We start from the raw sequence: 20,365 nt of genomic DNA, 5'->3' as shown, positions 1-20,365 counted from the left end.
CCAGCAAGCACCATTCACACCCAGCTGTGGAACTCTAAGCATCCAGTTGTGACCTCTGAAGATGCCTCCTGCCAGAGTGGGGCCACAGAGGCAGCAGAAGTCTCGTGGGGGAGGGGCGCGGGGAGGGCAGGATGGCAGTTCTCAGGACAATGAGGCCTGTGCCCCTTTTCTTCTGTCCCTGTGCTCCATGGAGTTAACCAGAACTTCCAGGAAGTCGCCTGCACCCACCCCTCCTTCCACCTGCCTGTCAGCATCCACACCATGGGGTCTCTAAACTGGAACTTCAGAGCTACCTGCAAAGCCCAGCAAGCCGTCTACAAATGCCTGAATAGAGACAATGTTCTAAGCCTATGGAAGGTTTACTCGTAGGCTCAGAAGGTGAACCTATTCCTTGTCAAGCTGAGAACACTCTTACACCCCATTCAGAAACCAACAGAGTGGTCCCAAGATGGAGAGCTAAGCACCATTCAGCTGGTCCACAGCCTGACATATTGGGGTAAGAACAAATAAGGATATTTGCTGTTATAGTAATAAGAACAACCATTCTCAGCAAAGAGGAGACCAGATGCCCATACCAAGAAATACTATCAAAGACCTAATTCCAGACACCCGAATAAGCTAAATTGGTTTATGTACTTACCTACACAAATACATAATGCTTTTTGTGTATGTGTCTCTTTCTCTGTGTGGGTGTATGCCTGTCTGTATGTGTGTCTTTGTGTGTGTGTGTGTGTGTGTGCACGCACGTGTATGTATCATTTTATATTTTTTGACAGTGTCTCTTGCTGAAGCTCCCAAATTCTGATCGTGCTGGTCAGAGTCTTGCTGTCCCCACCTCCCCAGCCTGGGATACAGGCGGATGCCGTGTTTGGCTTTCTCTAGGGGTGTTAAGCATTCAAACTCAGGTCTTCACATTTGCAGAGCAAGCGCTGTATCAACCAAGTTATATCCCCAGTTCCCAGGCTGTCTCCTGAACTGTCCTTCCACTGTAGACTAATTATAAAAGCTCAGCTACTAAGCATAATATTGTTCCAAGCCTCAACTCTGCTATGAACGAGAAATGGATCGTTACCTTTGCCAGCTTGTGATGGGATGCTCTACTGGGTGGGACATTTATAACATCTAAACTACCGGTGACCCAACAACATTTTGGAAAACTGGCTTCTAAATGCTTGACCTTTCTCAAATCTCTTAGGGTTCCTCCAGATAAATACCATCCCGAGGCGACTCCAGGACCTGGCACTCTCCCAGACCAACTCGTGTTACTATAAACAGAGCAGCAACTGAGTTTTTTTAGAGGTGACCTTTCTCCAACTTTGCTGGACTGAATTCAGCCAAGAATCAAATGAACAAATTAGGATAAACAACAAATTGCAACAATTCCTGAATCTCATGCCTCAGGTCAAAATCCAAATGGGCTTTCTTCGTTATAGTTTAAGCATAGCTGACTTCCTTGTTTCCTGGTCCTCACCCAAGCAAAGATGGCAAATGGGATGAAAGGAGAGCGAGGGCCAGGTGTGCTGAAAGTTGACAGCGGCAGGAGACTACAGAAGAGTGGGGGAAAGAACGCAGAAACACAGATCCAAAGCGCCAAGTGGCAAATGCTTTCCCCGATTTCCAAGGCATCCCATACCTCTTAACAACCCCAGGGGACAATTCAGTTTTTAAGTAATGTATTAAAATAAAAATCATCTAGCATAAAATACAGAGTCTTAAAGCAAATGACTTAGCGGCAGGCGAGCATTGACAGCGTTCTGTGAGCTCATCTCTAGCTCTCAGTAAAACTCTTCCGTTCATCGGAAGCAAGGTGTCCCAGGCCATAGTTAATTCCTTCCATCTACTCTGTCAGCTCCAGAAAAGCCCTCAGTTTTCAATGTGCCAGGATGGACGTACTTGCCTTTGATAGTTTATCCAGAGAACCACAGGTGGGATGTCAAATTACATCCGGCTTCTTCCACTTAACCTAATATCCTGGAGGTCCACCCATGTAGTTACCAGTTCAGTTACTGATGACCCGAATAGCGTTCCATTGTGTGTACACACCACCAGCACAGTGTGGAACACACTGGGATATTTTTCACCGAATGGCCATTTTGAACAGTCCTACTGGGACATATGCTCATGCGTAGATACTTTAACACAAAGGCTTACTGCAGCAATGTGCCCAATAGCTACTCTGTGGGACCAACCTAAGGAGTCAACAGCAGAGGGATGAGTGAGAAAAATGTGGTATGTGAGGAAAGCGGAATCCGGTTCAGCTATAGAGAATGAGGCTTCGTGGTTGTCAGCAGGATGGACGCTACTGGAGATCGCCCTACTAGTCAAACTAAACCGATCACAGAAAGACAAATACAGATATATAAGATGACACAAAAGTAGAAACAGAACTGTGTTTGAGGGATAACATGTTCAACATGAAATATATGTAAGCGCAAAACCCTAAAAGCATCAATAAAATAAAACCCGAAAGATCTTTTAAGAACCTATCTAGGAGTAAGATTACAGGATCATAGGAGACATCTACCTTTAAGTTTTGAGAAGTTGTCAAGCTGTTTTCCAGGAGAAATGAGCCATTAAAATTTGCATCCTAGCCTTGCACATGATGTCAAATCTCAATGCATCTACGGCAGCAGCCCATGCTTGGTGTGTATTTCAAGTGTAAGTGAAGGATAAATCATTGCAGTTTTCATTCGCATTTCCTTAATTATTACCAAAGCAAACTGATGCCTGCCTTTATCTTGAATAGTTATTTTTTGTTGTTTCAAGACAGGGTTTCTCTGTGGTACAGCCTAGCTGTCCTGAAACTAGCTCTTGTAGACCAGGCTGACCTCGAGCTCACAGAGATCCGTCTGCCTCCGCCTCCTGAGTTCTGGTGTGCACCACCACCGCCCGGCCTTGAATAGCTTTTGAAGGAGAATGTTCAAGTTCTTTTGTCACTTTATAATTTGTGTGCTTTCTTTATTGACTTGTCAGATGTCTTTGTATAATCTTAATATTAAACTTAAATCTTAATATTAAACTTGCAACACACTTTTCTAGCACTTCCTCACATTCTGTAGGTTGTCACTTGCATTTTTAAAAGCTTCCTTGTTTCATTCTTTGACCTTTCATCACGTATATAATGAACTTTGTTCCTTAGCCCCTAGCACCTGTCTTAACTCCCTTCTTCTGCTGGAAATGGGCTTCTCAGCAAGTCTTCTCCTGATTTCATGTGTGTGTGTGTGTGTGTGTGTGTGTGTGTGTGTGAGAGAGAGAGAGAGAGAGAGAGAGAGAGAGAGAGAGAGAGAGAGAGAGACTGAGTTAAACAAGGGTGCCTGAACCTCTCTATTATGTATACAGTATTCTGTTTGCATATATGCATCCCTGAAGACCAGAAGAGGGCACCAGATTTCATTACAGATGGAAATGAGCCACCATGTAGTTGCTGGGAATTGAACTCAGGTCCTCTGAAAGAACAGCTAGTGCTCTGAGCCATCTCTCCAGACCTCATTTCATATTTCTACAGAATTCCCCTCATACTTCTAATATACCCATTTACACTACAGTCTTATGTCACTGAAAACACTCTAAGGTTGTTGGGGCGGGAACCTTCCATAACAGTCCTTGAGTGACAAAACTAGACCATGATAATGCTGAAATCTTTTTAGTGACTTATTTTTCTGGTTTGATTATTAGAGATATTTTAATACTACACATATACTAAGGAAAGAAGATCCTGGAAGTTACATCTGTTCCCATTTTTATTGTTTTGTTTTTGTCCTTTTCTGTTTCTTTTTTCTTCTTTCTCTTCTATTTTTTTTCTTTCTTCTTTTTGTTTTTATTTCTGAAGACAGGTACCATGGGAAATGTGTTTAAACTGAAAATACTTTAAAACGCATGTAAACTCAATACTTTTCTACCATATCTTTTGGATAATTCACCATCTGGGATGTAAAATACGACAAACGGGTTTAATGTTTAAAATGTGTCTAACAAGCAACTGTTATTTGGACAGTCTCATCACTCAAATTCCTAAGCCTGGAGACAAAGTTGGTGTTTTAGCACATCTTTCTTGTGGATTATTTATACTGATTAGCAGCTACTTAGCCCTGGAGGAAATTAAACAACTTAACAGCTCTTTTGTACAGTTTACTTCATACTTAACACTCGCAATGAAATGAGATATGAATATTAAACTATAAAATGCACATTGGGCTTTGCTTTATTTTTTAGTAAAGAATTTTAAATGAGAGATATTTATACTAAAACACTCTGTACACACGTACACACACACACACACACACACACTGATTGAAGGTTGTGACTCAGAGAAGAATGACTAACACAAAACCACACTGCATCCTGCTTCTGACAACCGTATGGCTGGGTTGACTGTCATCAAGCACCCTGTAGGTTTTAGTATGTAAAACACATAATAAACGTCACGTGAGTAGACATACTTAGCAAGATGCTCCTCTTAGAAGCACACACCTTGATGGTTCTGAAATAACAGACTGCACCAACAGGTCATCTGACTCCGGGCCCATGCTCTCTGACTTATGTTTCCGTGTGCCTGATCCTGTCTCATGAGCTGCCAGGCTGTGTGGCTGGCGCCAGAGGCTGCGGCTGTTGCCATGGAAAGGAAGGAGCTGCTATGCTACCAAGGAGTCCTCTCACAGCCCAAAGGAGGAGGAAGGAAACACAGGCTGCAGGGAAGCTCAGCAGGCTTCCTGGGTTCCTTGGGCCTGCACAGAGCTGCGACATTCAGAATGAGATCTCAGTGTTCATGGATGGATACGGAAGGATGTTTACTTCATCAGTGACCCATGTCCTGCCAGCCTGGTATCAGGTCACCTTCTACAGTTTTCTGAAGTGTCATCAGCCTTCTCAGTGAAATAGGAAAGCTGAAATCCAAGCAGGGAAGCCCAAAGAGATTGACTCACCATGTGCCCAAGAAAAGGTCAAGTCAATGGATCAGGCTTTGAAAGAGAGGAATGTGTTGTTAAAATTAAAGGGTAGTGAGGACCTCTGCTTGGTAAAGGGAATTACCAAATTCGTGCTGTGTGCTTGAACCACAGCCCTGGGGTAGCGACTGGCTAGCTGTAACATGTCCATTTCTCTTCCTTCCTAAGCATACATGTGGACTACGAGTCCCAGCATCCCATTCGGTTAGGTGTGGTCATGTGACTGAATCCCACCCTCACAGATACCATTTACAGGCCCAGCACCCTCTTGTCCTTGTGTCCAATGGATTGATGTCACTGCTCAAGCCGTCTAAGAAAACAAGATAAAGACGACAGAGCACTCACTCACTTCCGGCCCCATCCAAGCGGACCTTCAGGCTTGTGGATGGACTTGAGAAATAAATATTCTCAGATCAGGTTACTCATGTGTCAGGATTTAGCAGCTAGGGGTAACTTTGTGATCAATGGACTCATTAGGCATAAAGTATTTGCATAAAGCTCCCCTATAATCAGCATCAGGAGCCCTTCCCCAATTAGGGACACAAGTCTGGATGGTAGCCCAGTTTAAATGTCTGGCAACTAAAGAAGTATTTGGCAAGTTTCCCCCTTGCCATATTTAGATGACAATGTGTATGCCCATACACAGGAAACTGTCAATTTCTCTAAACTCAGAGATGCTTCTCTAACACGGGAACATTGACCCTTGGTGGCACTGAACGTGTCCAGAAGGCTGTGACTGAAGGAGCATATCTTCAGCGACCATCTCCAGAGGAACGTGAGTGAGTGTTCCTCAGCCCGCTGGGCTGCTTCTTTCCCACAAAACAAAAGCACAGAACCCACCAGGAAGAGTTTCCAGCGGGACATTCAATGACAAGCCCTGGAAAGGCCATGGTGCTTGTTTCAATCTCCCCTTCTTGGAGCTCAGATGAGACAGACCTAGTCAAGAACTGCTTCAAACGCAATGAATGAAACAGAGGTCAATTAACTCTATCAGGAGATAGCACTTGAGTGCCTCCAGATGGATTCTTTGAGAGGAAAAAGTCACGTGGGAAAAAAGACTGAGGAAATAAAGCATGACCGTGTGGTTGCTTCCTCACCCAGCTCTTTACTAGGCAAGAAGCAAGAATCTCAGATATGAGGGGAAACGCATGGCTCCACTCGCATATGTATCCAGAAACACAACCAGGATTTAAACCTAGACCTTTCTGTTCCAAATCCAAAGAGAGCTAGCTTCTGTTTGTAGAGTGAAAACTTGGTAGGCGGACATTTGACTCAGACACACAGAAAGGATTTTAAACCCCCACAATATTTTCCATTGCCAAAGCCAACACCTGGATTTGATACCCATCACCTTCTGTTCAAGCTGTGCACACCCCCCAAGTCCAACTCCAATTCACACCTGCCACGAACACAGATCCTTCCTCTTCTTTCTCTGACCTTCTCATTTAGAGTATTCCTGACCGAAGTGTAAATGTCACGACTCCTGTGTACAAGTAGATTTTGTAGTAATTCATCTTCACGTTGCCTCATATAGACAAGATGCTCAATCAGACCGGGCAGTGTTCCCTCACTGATCTCTTGATTGATAGCTGAGATTATCGTCTCGCATACATTTGCATCATAATCTCAGCTCCTTCACAAACGCTGCTAGATTCTTCTATGCCCTGGAATCGCGTGTTGCTCCCCTGGCAGGCTCTGAGTCTTTCAAAACACCTTGAGAACTGCCTGTGCAGAGAACCATGCCCTGCCTTCTGCAAACCAACGGAAGGGAACAAATTCCGGGGTTTCAAGTGCTTCTGATGGCCGGGCAATGGTGGCGCACGCCTTTAATCCCAGCACTCGGGAGGCAGAGGAAGGCGGATCTCTGTGAGTTCGAGACCAGCCTGCTCTACAGAGCTAGCTCCAGGATAGGCTCCAAAGCCACAGAGAAACTCTGTCTCGAAAATCCAAAAAAAAAAAAAAATCAAGTGCTTCTGATAACAGCAAGCGCAGCATTAGGATGCGGGTCATGAGCTACTGCCCTACACCATAAGGGATATGAGTTAAGAAGGTGAAATCTCTGTCAGAATGCTGCAACTAAATTCTCACCCACAGGATTGTGTGGCGAATACTGAGTGTCTCTGGTAACTTCCACTTAATAGTTTAGGCTGCCCTGGTTTGTTGTAAACACTGTGTTTAAAGCCTCTTCCTCGTCTAACCCCAATGTACTTTTGCTCAGGAAGTTGGTGCTTCCCTAAACACCTGAAAGAATCTTAAGTGAGCAGTGTTCAGTGCTCGGGTGCCAGGTGAAGCACACATTCCTGCCACAGACCTTCAGAGTCACCCACTCTTAGCAAACTTTGTAAGCCCTGACCACATAGACCAGGCATAACATGGGTTACACCTCAATTCTGACCAAAGTATGGGAGCAAAATGCATTAGTCTTTCAAATCATTTATACTTTAATTTGCTTGTTCTATCACACTTGCTTATATTGGTAGCCATCTCCTTCTCAAAAGAACGATATTTTAAATTTATTCTTTGAAATTTCCAGATGTGCAAACAGAGTATCTTGATCATGTTTACCCAGACCCAAGTCCCCCTAACTCCTTCCAGGACCCTCCTAACTTCATGACCTCCTTTTAAAATTATTCAGTTAGTTTTCAACTCTGGTGTGGAGTTCTGTGATGAGGTAAGGGCAACCCACCAGGGGCCACAGCCCCAAATAAAAGTTACTATTCATCCCCTGAGAGTCATCAACAGCCTTTATCTCCTCAGCGGAGGCCTGAGGAATCCTTTACCCCTACATGACGGTCTTTGTAACTGACTTGCTATTTGCAGGTCTTGTGTTGTGAATATGTAACAGCCGTATCACTTCCAAAGGACAGTTTTTCATAGGACTCCTCCCAGCTCTTTGGCTCTTACGTTCTTCCTGTCCCCTCTTCTGGGATGGTCCTTGAGTCTTGGTGGTTGTGATGATGGGGAGGGTTGGTTGAGGGGAGGGATGACACAGAGGTCCCTCTGCAGGTTGATGTAGAGGAGGGTTGACATAAAAGTCCCCCTTCAGCTGACCACTCACTGTCCCTTATTTTCAGCATTCTGAGGGCCACGAGTCTCTGTAGTAAGCACTACCCAGTGCAATAAGAAGTTGCTATGATGAAGGTGGGAACAGTACAAATCAATGCATGGTGCTCTTTAGATTTTGTCAACTTGATACAAAAGGGAGTCACCGGAAGAAGAAACTTCAACTGAGAAAAACCTCAATCAGATTGGTCTACGGGCTAGTCTTGGGGGGCATTTTCTTAGTCAGTGTTATGGGAGGGCCCAGGACTCTGGGTAGTGCCACCTCTGAGCTGATGGCCCTGGCTGATATAAGAAAGACGAAGGAATGTGAGCCCAAGGAACAAGTTAGTAAGCAGCATTCCTCCGTGGCCTCTGCTTCAATTCTTGTCCCAGGTTCCTGCCTTGAGTTTGCTTTCTGCCTTGGCCACGTCTTGATGAAGGGTTGTAATCTGGAAGCCAAACAAACCTCACCTCTCCAACTTGCTTTTTGGCCAGTGTTTTGTTGCAGCAATAGAAATCAAAATAGAATATATAAACATAGACATTTAGGAGGTAGCTTCATAATGTGACTATCTAGAAAAACAACGTCAGTAGGTTCCCCTTTAGGGCCTGTGGTTTGCATAACCATGGATTTTGACCATATTTCCCTCCTGTGGAGAAGGCTTGAAATCTAATCAAGAGAGCAATTGGTTGCTCCCTCTCTTGGTTACTATTCTATTTTGTGATAAAAATTCAAGGCGAAGACAACTCATAACAGAAAGCATTTGATTTAGGGCTTACAACTTCAAAGAATTAAAGTTCACGATGGTGGAGGGACAGCTGAGAGCCTATATCTTGATCCAAAAGTGGGAGGCAGAGAGAAATAGGCTCAGAATGGCATGGGTCTTTTGAAACCTCAAAGCCCACCCCCACCCCACCCCACTCCATGACACACTCACCTCAACAAGGTCACACCTCCTAATTCTTCCCAAACAGTTCTACTAACTGGGAACAAAGTATACAAATATATGATCTTAATAGAACTCTTCAAACTGTCACAACCCATAAAGCTTCTTGCCTCGTTTGGGCCAGTAGGCACATCATGAGGACAGATTAGGTTTGTAATATTCAGAATCCATTGCTATAGAAGGACCACTGATGTCTTTTCTCCCCTAGTAGAATATGGCACCTTCTAGTATTATAAAAGCTAGCCGGCAAGCAAAGAGTTTCCTACTTAGTTCAAGATTTATTCATGCCTATGCTCTGCAACCAAAGTGTGTGGTGTCTTCAGTAATAGGGTCATACCATCTAGTTACAGTGGGTAACCAAAAGTACTGTAGATAGACTGTACTGTTTGGGGTGCCTCTGGGGCCTTCCTGACCAGTAACTAATGGGCCGGTGGTGGCAGTAAACCATTTAATAACCTCTGTCTCTAGGGACATCATTGTTCCCTAATATGAGGTATCCCTGTTGAAATGCCTTTTAAAGCATTCTATCTTTAATTAGCTTATAAATTAGTAGGGTCTTATTTGGCTTCTTCCTCCATCCTGTTTTGGTTAACGCACCCTCTATCTCTCTTTTCTCCCCCCCCCCAACCCTCTGCCACCATCCACCCATCCCTGCTCAGCCTTTAGCTTCCCACATTCCTCTCCTGCTCTTTCATATCACGTGTGTCTCATTATCCACTTCATTATAATTTCAATGGGGTTGCAAGATCATAGGATTCACATATAGCTTGTTCACACAAGCTTTCTGCTGGTTAACTCTTCCTCTGGCCTCTCTTCTATCTTTATTATTCTACTCCCTGCTTGAACCCTTCTGCCCGAAATATTGCCCCTCCCTACTTTTCATTTGCTTATTGATGTTATGTGGTGGGAGGAAGAGTTATCATGGTTCCTATGTGGTGGTCAGAGGACAACATGCGATAGCCAGTTCTCTTACCTCCATGTCGGTCCCAGGGATCTAACTCAGGTCATCAATCTTGACAGCAAGCACCTTTACCCCCTGACCACTCCAGTCCATGAAATCATTGAGTTTTGTGTTTCAACAAACTGTTAGATATGTTAACTAATTTTTGAGTTTCTATTTCTTTGACCACAGGAGCAAGAAGTTGGGTGACTTCCCTGCAATGTTTCTTATCTTGTTCCCCTGAGACAGCATCTCTCCTCAAACTGGAATCTTGCTTTTACTAGGCTAGCCTGGCTGGCCAGTAGGCATCTGCCTGTCTGTGTTCCCCTCTGTCTCTGTCATGCTCCAATACTGGGGTTACAGGCATGCATAGATGTTAGTTAGGTTTTTATTCGCTGTGAAGAGACACCATGACCATGACAACTCTTATAAATGAGAACATTTAATTGAAGCGGCTCATATACAGTTTCAGAGATTCAGTCTATTACCATCATGGCGGGGGGCTTGGCAGCATGCAGCAGGCTTCAGGCTGGAACTACATCTTGACTCAGAGGCAACAGGAAATTAAATGACTCACTTGGCAGTATCCTGAGCATAGGAAACTCAAAGCCTGCCCCGACAGTGACACATTTCCTCTAATAAGGCCATACACACTCCAATAAATCTGTACCTCCTAATAGTGCCACTCCCTGTGAGCTTATGGGGGCCAAATACATTCAAACTACCACAATAGTCAGCAGACTTTTGCGTGGGTGCTGGGTACTGAACTCGGGTTCTCCTGTGTGCAGAGCAAGCTGGGTGATCACTGGGTGATCTCCCCAGCCCCATCCTGATTCTTGGAAACAGAGTCTCTCACTGGATTTAGAACTCGATGTTTGGCTAGGCTGACTGTCCAGCAAGATCCAGGAGTTCTCCTCTTTCCAGCTCTCCAGAGCTGAGGCATCTTAGTGGCTGACCCACCCTCCAGCCCCATGTTCTGATTTTTAAATGCTGAAGCCCCTAACCTAAAGTCAATGCATTACACATATTTGCCTCACCCACAACCCAAGCAGTAGAGAAAGTACTGAAGTGGAGAACATAGCTATGGCAACCATGGGTCCCCAACACCCACATCCTACTTCACAACACAGTATGGGTTCTATTCTTCCTGTTGTGGCTTAAGCTGCTCTGTCCCTCAGAGCTATGCTGAAGTCGTAGCCCTGGTTCTTATAGATACAACCTCATTTAAAACAGGGTCTCGAAGCCTCCTATCATTAAGTTGAAATACACACAGAATTGAAGTTGGGCTTAATCCATGACTGGTGTTCTGAGAAATCCAAGCACACCCATAGGAGAGAGAGAAGAGCGGGTTATGACAGAAGCAGACAGCATAGTGATGCATCCACAAGTCAAGGAATGACTAAGAGTGGCCCAAGTCACCACAAACAAGAAAAAGAAGAGGTACAGCAGAGGTTGCAAGCAGTGCCATCATACCCCTTGATTTAGGATGGTTGGTCTTCCAGAGTAATAAAAAAAAATTCTGTCATCATAAGCCACCCAGTTTATTGTATTTTGTTCTGCCGTCTACAGGTTAATTTTCATTTTATCTTCTATTTCGTTTATTTAATCTCTGGGTTTTTCCACTTTTAACTTTTGTAGTATCTTCCATCAAGATTTGAAGGCTACAGTTTTATTTAGAAGCATGTTTCTAGAAATGGCAGCATTCTTTGATGTGTTTGCCGTGGAATGTGATACAGCAAGGAGGAAGAAAGGAAATGGTTGTCTTTTGATACATTGTTTCTGCTTAAACAAAATGCTGATACATTGTTTCTGCTGAAACAAAGTGCCGATACTTTGTTTCAAAGTGCCGATACATTGTTTCTGCCAAAACGAAGTGCCGATACTTTGTTTCAAAGTACCGATACATTGTTTCTGCCGAAACAAAATGCTTTCAGCCGCCAGCCGTGTGGCAGTGCAGAGTAATGCGGCAGGAAGCATATAGCCTGAACTCTCCTTTGGCGTCGTCACAGATGAGTGGATTTGGCTCTGCTATACAGAGCTGTCTGCCCCTCATGAACTTCCTGTAAGAGGCTTCCAGAGGGGACCCCTGAGCGTTCACACCATTAAGTGCTGGTGTAACAAGCAAAGAACATTAGACTTGAGACCTCCTCATAAAATCGTCTTATCACTTAGGGTTGCAGAAAGAATAAAAGATGAGAATAGTGTGTTATGTATTAAGGGTTCCATAAAAAGAAATTGTTATCTATTGCAGGAAAAAAAAACCCTGCGTGTTTAATCATAAAGCACTTTTGAGTTCCTTATAAAAAGGGGCAAACTTTAGAAAAGTCCATGAGGCATATCCGAAGGGAAAAGTTACTTTTTCCAGAACACTCAAAAATTTCTTGATACTTTACCCTGTCTACAGATCTGTGCCCCGCTTCTGCTAAGTACCCACACTGTTCTTCCTGGCTCACATGGATACTCTCGTGTTTACAATGACCTGGGTCATGAGTCCTGTGCCTACCTAACAGAAACAAATAATTCAGAGAATCTATCGCTGCATGCCCACCAATACAGCATGTTGCCTGTGCATTCTTCTTGACCACATGTTAACCCTGATGCCTACAGGGTTAAATGCTAAGATGATGTGCTTTTGTGAAAACACTTGCTGAAATTAAGGTGCAATTTCTCTGCTTGGTTGGAACTAGTTCACAGATAACGTCTGCAGGAACTGATGGATCGTGCAGCTATTATGTGGCTTTGTCTGTTGAATGCTGTTCCCTGTGCCAAGACAGCCTCCAGCTAGCACTGTAAATAACGGCTCCTTGAAATAATGGCCCTTGATATGTCTCCCTAATGGGTGGAGTGAGGTTCGTACTTATCAGGGGGCCCATAGACCACAGGAGGGTGTCTACTGCTTCTACCCAGGTGATCCCTGTCAGAATGGAAGGAACCTTGTCTCCCTCTTTCTTGGAATAAGGGCCTTCTCTTCCTTTCTGCGGAGGCCTTCCTTTCTCTTATGATTGTGATCATATGATTTCTGTGTGACACACCATAGTTACAGAAAACCCTCTGCACCTGGATACAACTGCCAAGCACAACACCAGGAGATTAGACAGCAAGGTCCAGAGGAAATCACGTGAGGTGCTACTCCCAAACTGTCTGGAAACATCAGGATTATCACTGTCCTCTTTATTTTCTAATCATATTTTACTGTACTCTGATATCAAATTTAGAAAGGAAGTCACAAGATTAGTATAAACTATATCTGATATATTCTTATAATTCACCAGTTGCCAATTCAACATAAATAATCAATTACTTTATCCTATTTGTATTACCCATAATTCTTTCTCTCCTCTCTCTCTGTCTCTGTCTCTCTCTGTCTCTCTCTCTGTCTCTCTCTGTCTCTGTCTCTGTCTCTCTCTCTCTCTCTCTCTCTCTCTCTGTGTGTGTGATCACTCTTCCATATCTGTGAGTTCTACAGCTGTGAATTCAAGTAGTGCCAGATCCAAGATATCCCTTGTAAAAGCATCATTATTGAACATGTACAGACCTTTTATAACCTTGCTATTATTATCAGTATGACAGTCATTTCTGTGGCATTTATGCTGGATGCAATCTAATATGCTACTTAATACAAGCAGTATGAAGGTGATTTAAATTACAAGGAAAGATGTGTGTCCTGTACAAACACTATGCTGTTTTATATAAGGGACTTTAGTATCACTGAATATTACTGGGGATGAGATGAGTTGCATAGCCAATCCCCATGGATGTTGAAGTAATCATGGTATAAATTTGTATATTTATATATGTATATGTGTGTACATCTATGATATGCTTATGTGCACATGTACACACATGTGAATATTATCTTTAAATTATTTGCTTTTATTCTTGAATTATTTTACTGCATTTATGCCACTCTGTAACACTGCAGTGTGTGTGTCTTAGAAATAAAGATGTTCTCTAATAGAACCATGACAAAGTTTTCAAAATAAGAACATGTGGATTTGATGTAATTCTATTATCTAACCCATAGTCTGTCTTTAGAACTTGTCTGGCATCCCTACAGCGCATTGAAGAGCTGACTAGATTCCACCCAGAACTCAGTGCAGGGCATAAACTGTATTTGGGAGTCCTTCTCCTTGGTCTCCTTCAGTAAGGACAACTTTGCTCCTTTTTGTGGGTCAGAAAATTTCAGGGCAGTTCTCCTGCAGATGTGGCTCAAACCAATTCCTGATGAGAGGTTAGTGTGTAGAATATTGGGTCGACTTCTCTTTTCCCACATAGATTCAGATTACACATCTGGCAGATACATCACCGTGATGAACATCTTTTTAATGTCCAGTCTGAGGAGGCCTGTGCAGATAGCCCATGAACCACGGTACTGATACACACCTTCCAGATTTCTCCGCTGGACACTCTCTAGCTTTGTCTATATAGTGAACAGATAAACTGTGGGGACCTCATAAAATATGAGGTCATGGAAACTTCCTATCATTTTTTCTGTAGATTTATTTCACAGCAACCTACTTTTTATTATTGTCCCAATAAGTATAACTTTCAAGACAATTCGAGATTTACTTTAGCTGGGTTTTCTTCATTGAAGAACAATTGCCACACAAAAAGTTTTGCATTTTTTTGGTTTATTTATATTTATTTATTTTGTTTGGTTTGATTTTGTTTTGTTTTTGAAACAGGATTTCTCTGTAGCTTGGGAGCCTGTCCTGGAACTAGCTCTTGTAGACTAGGCTGGCCTTGAACTCACAAAGATCACCTGCCTCTGGCATCCCCCGAGTGAAGTTTTGCATATTTAATGCACATAAGTTGCTGAAGCTTTATGTGACTACACACACCTGGGAGCCCATCACCACAATCAATGCCACAAATTAGCCCTTCAACGCCAAGAGTTTCCTTCTTCTCCACTTACTTCTAGCTTTTAAAATTTGTGTCACCAAAGGTTTTTTTTTTCCTTTTGTGGTAAGAGCATTCACTGTAAGATTTACCTTCAGAGCCACATTTTAAGTGTAGTGGTACAGTGTTATGAACTATGAGGCCAATGTCAAACAATAGATTTGTAAGATTAAGTGCACTTCTTTTTCCCTGACTCGGTATGAATCATAGTTTACTTCCTTCAATGCGTATAATGCATTGCTGTCATTAGTTACTATTATACCTAACCCAATTAGCCAGCAGGCGCTCCTTCAAGCTAACTCCCTCATCCTTTTTATGTACCCATTTATCTTTGAGCATTTCTTTACTTTTAGCACAACAAGAGGCCCTGAGTCCTTTTAACAAAACTATTACATGTTTTAAAGAACAGTTTCCACACAAAGGAATCCTGTGGTCAGCAGCTCCTTTGTATGCCCTGTCTTGGGAGACTGGGACAGGGGAGGGAATGAGCTGTCCCAGGCAGGGGAGCTAACATGACCGTCTTGCATCCAGAAGAGTTGAAGACGTTCACTTGGAGACTGAGCCTAGTCAGTAGCAGGAAACTGTGCTTGGGTTGGTTTGTTTATCCATGTATGCCTTGCTAAAGCATCTCTGGAAGCTCTCTGTCACAGCGTCATGATTTCTGTATTCCTGCCTCCCAGATTAGAGTGGGAGAGGGAAGCTCGTATTGAAAAGGAGTCAAGACAAACAACATCCACATCCCAACTGCCAGTGTTCAATCGTATTTGCACACAGAGCCTCCATTCCAGGAGACCCGAGGAAGAGTCAGCAACACAGAGCAAAGGTGGGCTTCAACAACTGGTCTTGTGGCCTTGGAGAGTCCCAACTGGTTCATGCACCATGGGATGAGAAGACACAAGTATTGAAGAAAACGCGGAAAGAAGTTGACGCTTCATACTGAAAACCTAAATTCCCATCCTTCCTCTGGAAGCATTCAGCTGGAGAGATTTTTCTCCACTCGTTTTTTTTTTTTAAAGTGTTTTAGCAGATTTATTTTAACCTCTAATCCCTCCTTAGACCTTAAAGGAAGATTGACCTTGTAATAGGAGGATCTAATTCTACGGCAATTCTTTTGTCTTAGGATCACATCTTTTAGGAGCTTGCATGATTACAGTGTATTATTAATCACAATACAGATGAATTATACCTTCATTATGTGTAGGCCTCAACACAATTGAGAACTTAAGCCCTGCAAAAGGAAGCTGTCTGTAATGGTCAGGCCCAAATTCAACAAGAAAATCCCAGTCCAAGACAGTGCCAATCAATCGCCTTGGGGACTTCACAGACGGCCCTTAAGTCTGATTCTGCCAGCTAGTGCCTACTACATACACTAACTAGTCCCTTCCTGGAAACACACACACACACACACACACACTGCAACAGTCCAGGATGGATGGGCATTTCCTGTCCTGATGGCGGTGAGTAGATAAGACCTTTACTTTTTCAAAGCACTCAGTAAGCAAGGGCGACACACAACTGTTGTCAATCAATGGTCAATCAACTGGTGTCAATCACTGCCCTGAAGAGCACAATAATCTCAAATCATGTCTTATTTTGTCTTTTCTGACAATGGGGCCAGTTATCATTTAAGGAGAACAGTAAAGAGCGGTGATTCATTTCCCCCCCAATTTCTCACTAAACTTTATTATCTTAATTGATCTTTCACTTGATTCAGTGTCTGTTGACAGGACGAATTTTGTGGTCCTGTATTCTATTCATTACGAAAAGTTACGAGTTTAGAGTAAGGCAAAGAATATGTTTGGAAAAAAAAACCATTATCAGGGATCTCCTTTGTCATTTAACTCCCCTCCCCTGGAGAGCCTCTGTAATAATAGCTTTATGGATTTGAAAGATATGCAATGGTTTGGGATATAAGTTATGTAAGAAGGTGAATTTCCTGCAGGGACAAGCTCTTGCAAGCTTTCTTTAAATGAGACCATCCCTTCCTTAAGTCCTTCCTCCTCCTGCCCCAAATGTAGGCATCAGAATTTCTACAAGAATATACATGGGCCACCTTGTCCATGAATACTAAATCTATTCCAAGAACATTTCTAGAAAACTTATTTCATCCTTTATTTTACGTGGTGATTTTTTAATAGTGACCTATATTTTGAAACATTTATTTTATTACTGCCGATCGAAAGGGGAGAATGTAAGTTTGTTGAGGCATTTTGAAGAGTATTGTCCATGTTTCTAAGTATATGTACTATCTAATTCAACTGCTTTAGAAGTTTCCCTGGGATATCCTTTTGGGGGGGGGGATATCCTTTTTGAATTAGAAATATAACAACAGAAGCTGAGGAAAGACTCCGTGGAAAAGGGCTTGCTCGGCAAGTGTTCAGACCTGCCTGAGTCCAAATCCTAGCAACCCCTTAAAAAGTCGGGGGTGGGGGATGCATGCCTGTAACTCTAGCATTGTGGAGCAAAGACAAGAAAAACCCAAGAGTCCCCTGGACAACCAGCCTAGCTAAATAACAAGCTTCTGGTACAGTGAGACATCCAGTCTCAACGCAATAAAGTGGAGCATGGCAGAGGAAGAAACATGGTCTCCCTGCATACCTCCACGCTCGTGTGCAGGCACTACACATACCAGCATATTCCCACTACAAACACGTCACACACTCACAACACACACAAAGATACCACACACTCATACAATACACATATACACCACATACACACATATCACACATAGACAACACATATCACAGATGTGTTACACATATAATTCCAGGCACACACATACCACGTCACCCCATACACAAAGACACATGCACACACACACACATACCACCTATATATACGGAAGCTGCTAATGGCATACTGGATGTTTTGATACAATATGTTGTAGTCTTTACAAAAAAAAACATATTTTGGCTATTTCATTAATGGATTTTTATTATCATTGAATAAAAACTATTCTCTTGCAAGGTTATCTTTATTTCTTAAGAGATTTCTTAATAAAAAAAAATTGTTGGAAATAAGTCCACTTGGGCTTCAGGACTAAAGTTAGTCTGTACAGGTTGCCTTGCTGCGGTAGATTTAATGAAACTATCCTCCCCTCCTGGTATGTGAAGACTGAGAAGAGGAGAAAGAAAATCTGCCGGAAACTGCCTTACATTTACACCTTTTTAAAAAGTGCCCTTTTCCCCAGGGGTAATCTGTCCCCACCGCTGAGGTATATGGTTGTCAGGACAATATGCTGGGCACCCTCATGAACCACCGGAACCTTCAACTGTCCACTTTCGAACAGCTAAAGAGCCTTCCCCCCACGCCCTACTTCTCAAGGTAAAGGAAATGCAGGCAGGCTGCAATGACATTTTTTTTCCTTGGGGAAGAAACTTTTCTTTCCCTACACCCTCCGAATTCCTCGGATTTTTTTTCTTAAGAAAATTTTTTACTCTCTCCAGTAAACTCGTTACCGACTTTCCACAGGATGCTTTCCGAATCGCAGCCCAGAGAGCCGTGCTTACTTTTGCACCAGGTTCCTGCCCTTTGTTGTACAGGTTCGCAAGTGCCAAGCATCCGCTAGACCGTGAGAGCCGCTGCTAAGATTTCACAGCCTGGGAGGAAGACAACACACCTGCTCTCCAGATCCCGCCCGGGATGCCCCCATCAGCGCGCTCACCTGTGCGGCATCCCGGTGGTATGAGCTGTGGTGTGCTCGTTCGACAGCTCGCAGAGCTTCAGGTACCAGTTCATCTCCACTTCCCGCAGCAGGGCCAGCTGCCGCGCCCTGAGCTGGCTTTGCCCGCAGGGGCTGAGGCTACTGTCTTTGACATTCTCGTGGGCTTTCTTGGGAGATTTATCTTTCCCTCCTGAGGAAAGGCCAGACTGCTTTCTGAACTTGCTGTTGTCTTCGGAGATCTGACTCCCTGCAGCGCCTGTGCGGGCTGCCAGCATCTTCGAAGTTCCAGTCTTCCTTTCTGAGAAGACGCTAAGCGACTGTCAAAGTAATTTGAATTGATTTCTGCTTCTGTCTCCCTCTTCTGCCCTGCCCCCTCCCCCACCTTAACCTTATCCTGCCACGGACTTGTAACTGAGCCCGCTGCGCTTGGGATGAAAGGATATCTACCTCTAAGGTTTCCTGACGGGAGAGGTAAGGCGGCCACTACCTGTCACTTCCTGGAATATGGAAATTCAAGAACAAGTCTCCAAAACTTTGTAATTCTGAAGTCGATGCTGCTATAGCCTCTCGAAAAGTTAGGAATGTGGCTTCACTCAACAACGGAACTTTTACCGTTTTTAATAAGGTTTGAGTGAATTATATTTTATCATTACATCAGAGTTACATTTTTTAAAAAAAAAGCCCACTTGAGACTCATCAGTCCTTTTCAGAGTATATATATATATATATATATATATATATATATGATTTTTAAAAAAATACCAATCCAAATTCCCACACCCTTCATATATATATATATATATATATATATATATATATATATATATATATACATATATATATATTTTATTTATGAACATTGGTGCTCTGCCTCCATGTATATCTATCTGTATGAGGGTGTCAGGTACCCTGGAACTGGAATAACAGCCAGTTGTAAGCTGCCATGTAGATACTGGAAATTGGCCCCAGGTCCTCGGGAAGAACAGACCATGCTTTTAACTACTGAGCCATCTCTCCAGGCTGAGTTGGAAAGTTTTAATGTGAATTTCCTCCAATTAGATTGACCGTCTCCTCCAATTAGATTGATAAGACAGCTTTCCTAACCCTTTGGCTCAACCATAGAGTGAAATGTTGATTCTATTTCCCACTCCACTGGGAGCCGAAGGCTCTTTGAATCAGCAATTGACCCTCCAGACACTTAACATCCACGGAAGGCATGAAAATCATCTTACAATTGGATTTGCAGCCAGACTTGAGGTGAAGATGGAGTTGGAGGGAAGATAGGGGTGTGTGTGTGTGTGTGTGTGTGTGTGTGTGTGTGTGCGCGCGCGCGCATGTGTTTGAGTTTACCTGTGCACTTGTATGTTAAGTGCCTATGAACACTAGCTCTGAAGAAAGGAGAGTTTGGTCTTTTTGATTAAGGCGCACGGGTGGGACCCAAGCTTGCTCAAGGATATGCGACCTCTGACCTCTGCTTTGGCTCAGAAGAGCCATGATATTTACAATGCCATTGCTCACTCAAGATTCCCACTACCGTGTTGTTTGGTATCACTAACCTGTGGTTCCCCTAATTATCCTAAATCCCTCTTCCCTATCCCCTATCTCAGTGTCTGCTGTATGTGAGCCTGGGGACATATGTGAATTTTCCTGCTTATGACAAGGCCACAGGTTAAAATTATAGAGCTACAGTAAGGTCTTACGGGCTCTGGGAAGGCAGGAGAGAAAAGGACCAAAGAGGTAGAGGAATAGCTCTCAGAAGCATGCCAATATTTCTGTGAACACTCATCAGTTGTTAGTGGATCTAAGCCAATAGAGGACAACAGACACAGCCCAAGAACTCTCTTGTGTATAGGGAAGCGCCATTCTTGTGAAGTCTATTATTATTGTTTAAAAAATCTTAAATCATTATCTTAAATTTATCCAATGA

The 20,365-nt window shown here is 43.2% G+C and overlaps 1 protein-coding gene across 1 annotated transcript in view; it reads right to left on the bottom strand.

Moving 5' to 3' along the window:
• Positions 1 to 18,754, bottom strand: part of Kcnab1 (potassium voltage-gated channel subfamily A regulatory beta subunit 1) — a 338,516-nt gene extending 319,762 nt beyond the window's left edge. The window contains exon 1 of the mRNA XM_075950414.1: positions 18,439 to 18,754. Coding sequence (XP_075806529.1) covers positions 18,439 to 18,713 — 275 coding nt within the window. The 5' untranslated portion in view covers positions 18,714 to 18,754. The remainder of the gene's footprint in view (positions 1 to 18,438) is intronic.
• Positions 18,755 to 20,365: the final 1,611 nt, after the last annotated feature.

This window comes from Microtus pennsylvanicus, chromosome 16 (genome assembly GCF_037038515.1).
Source record: "Microtus pennsylvanicus isolate mMicPen1 chromosome 16, mMicPen1.hap1, whole genome shotgun sequence".
Taxonomy (NCBI): Eukaryota; Metazoa; Chordata; class Mammalia; order Rodentia; family Cricetidae; genus Microtus; species Microtus pennsylvanicus.
The sequence above is the reverse complement of the archived record's forward strand: the minus strand, read 5'-3'. Positions and strand labels throughout refer to the sequence as shown.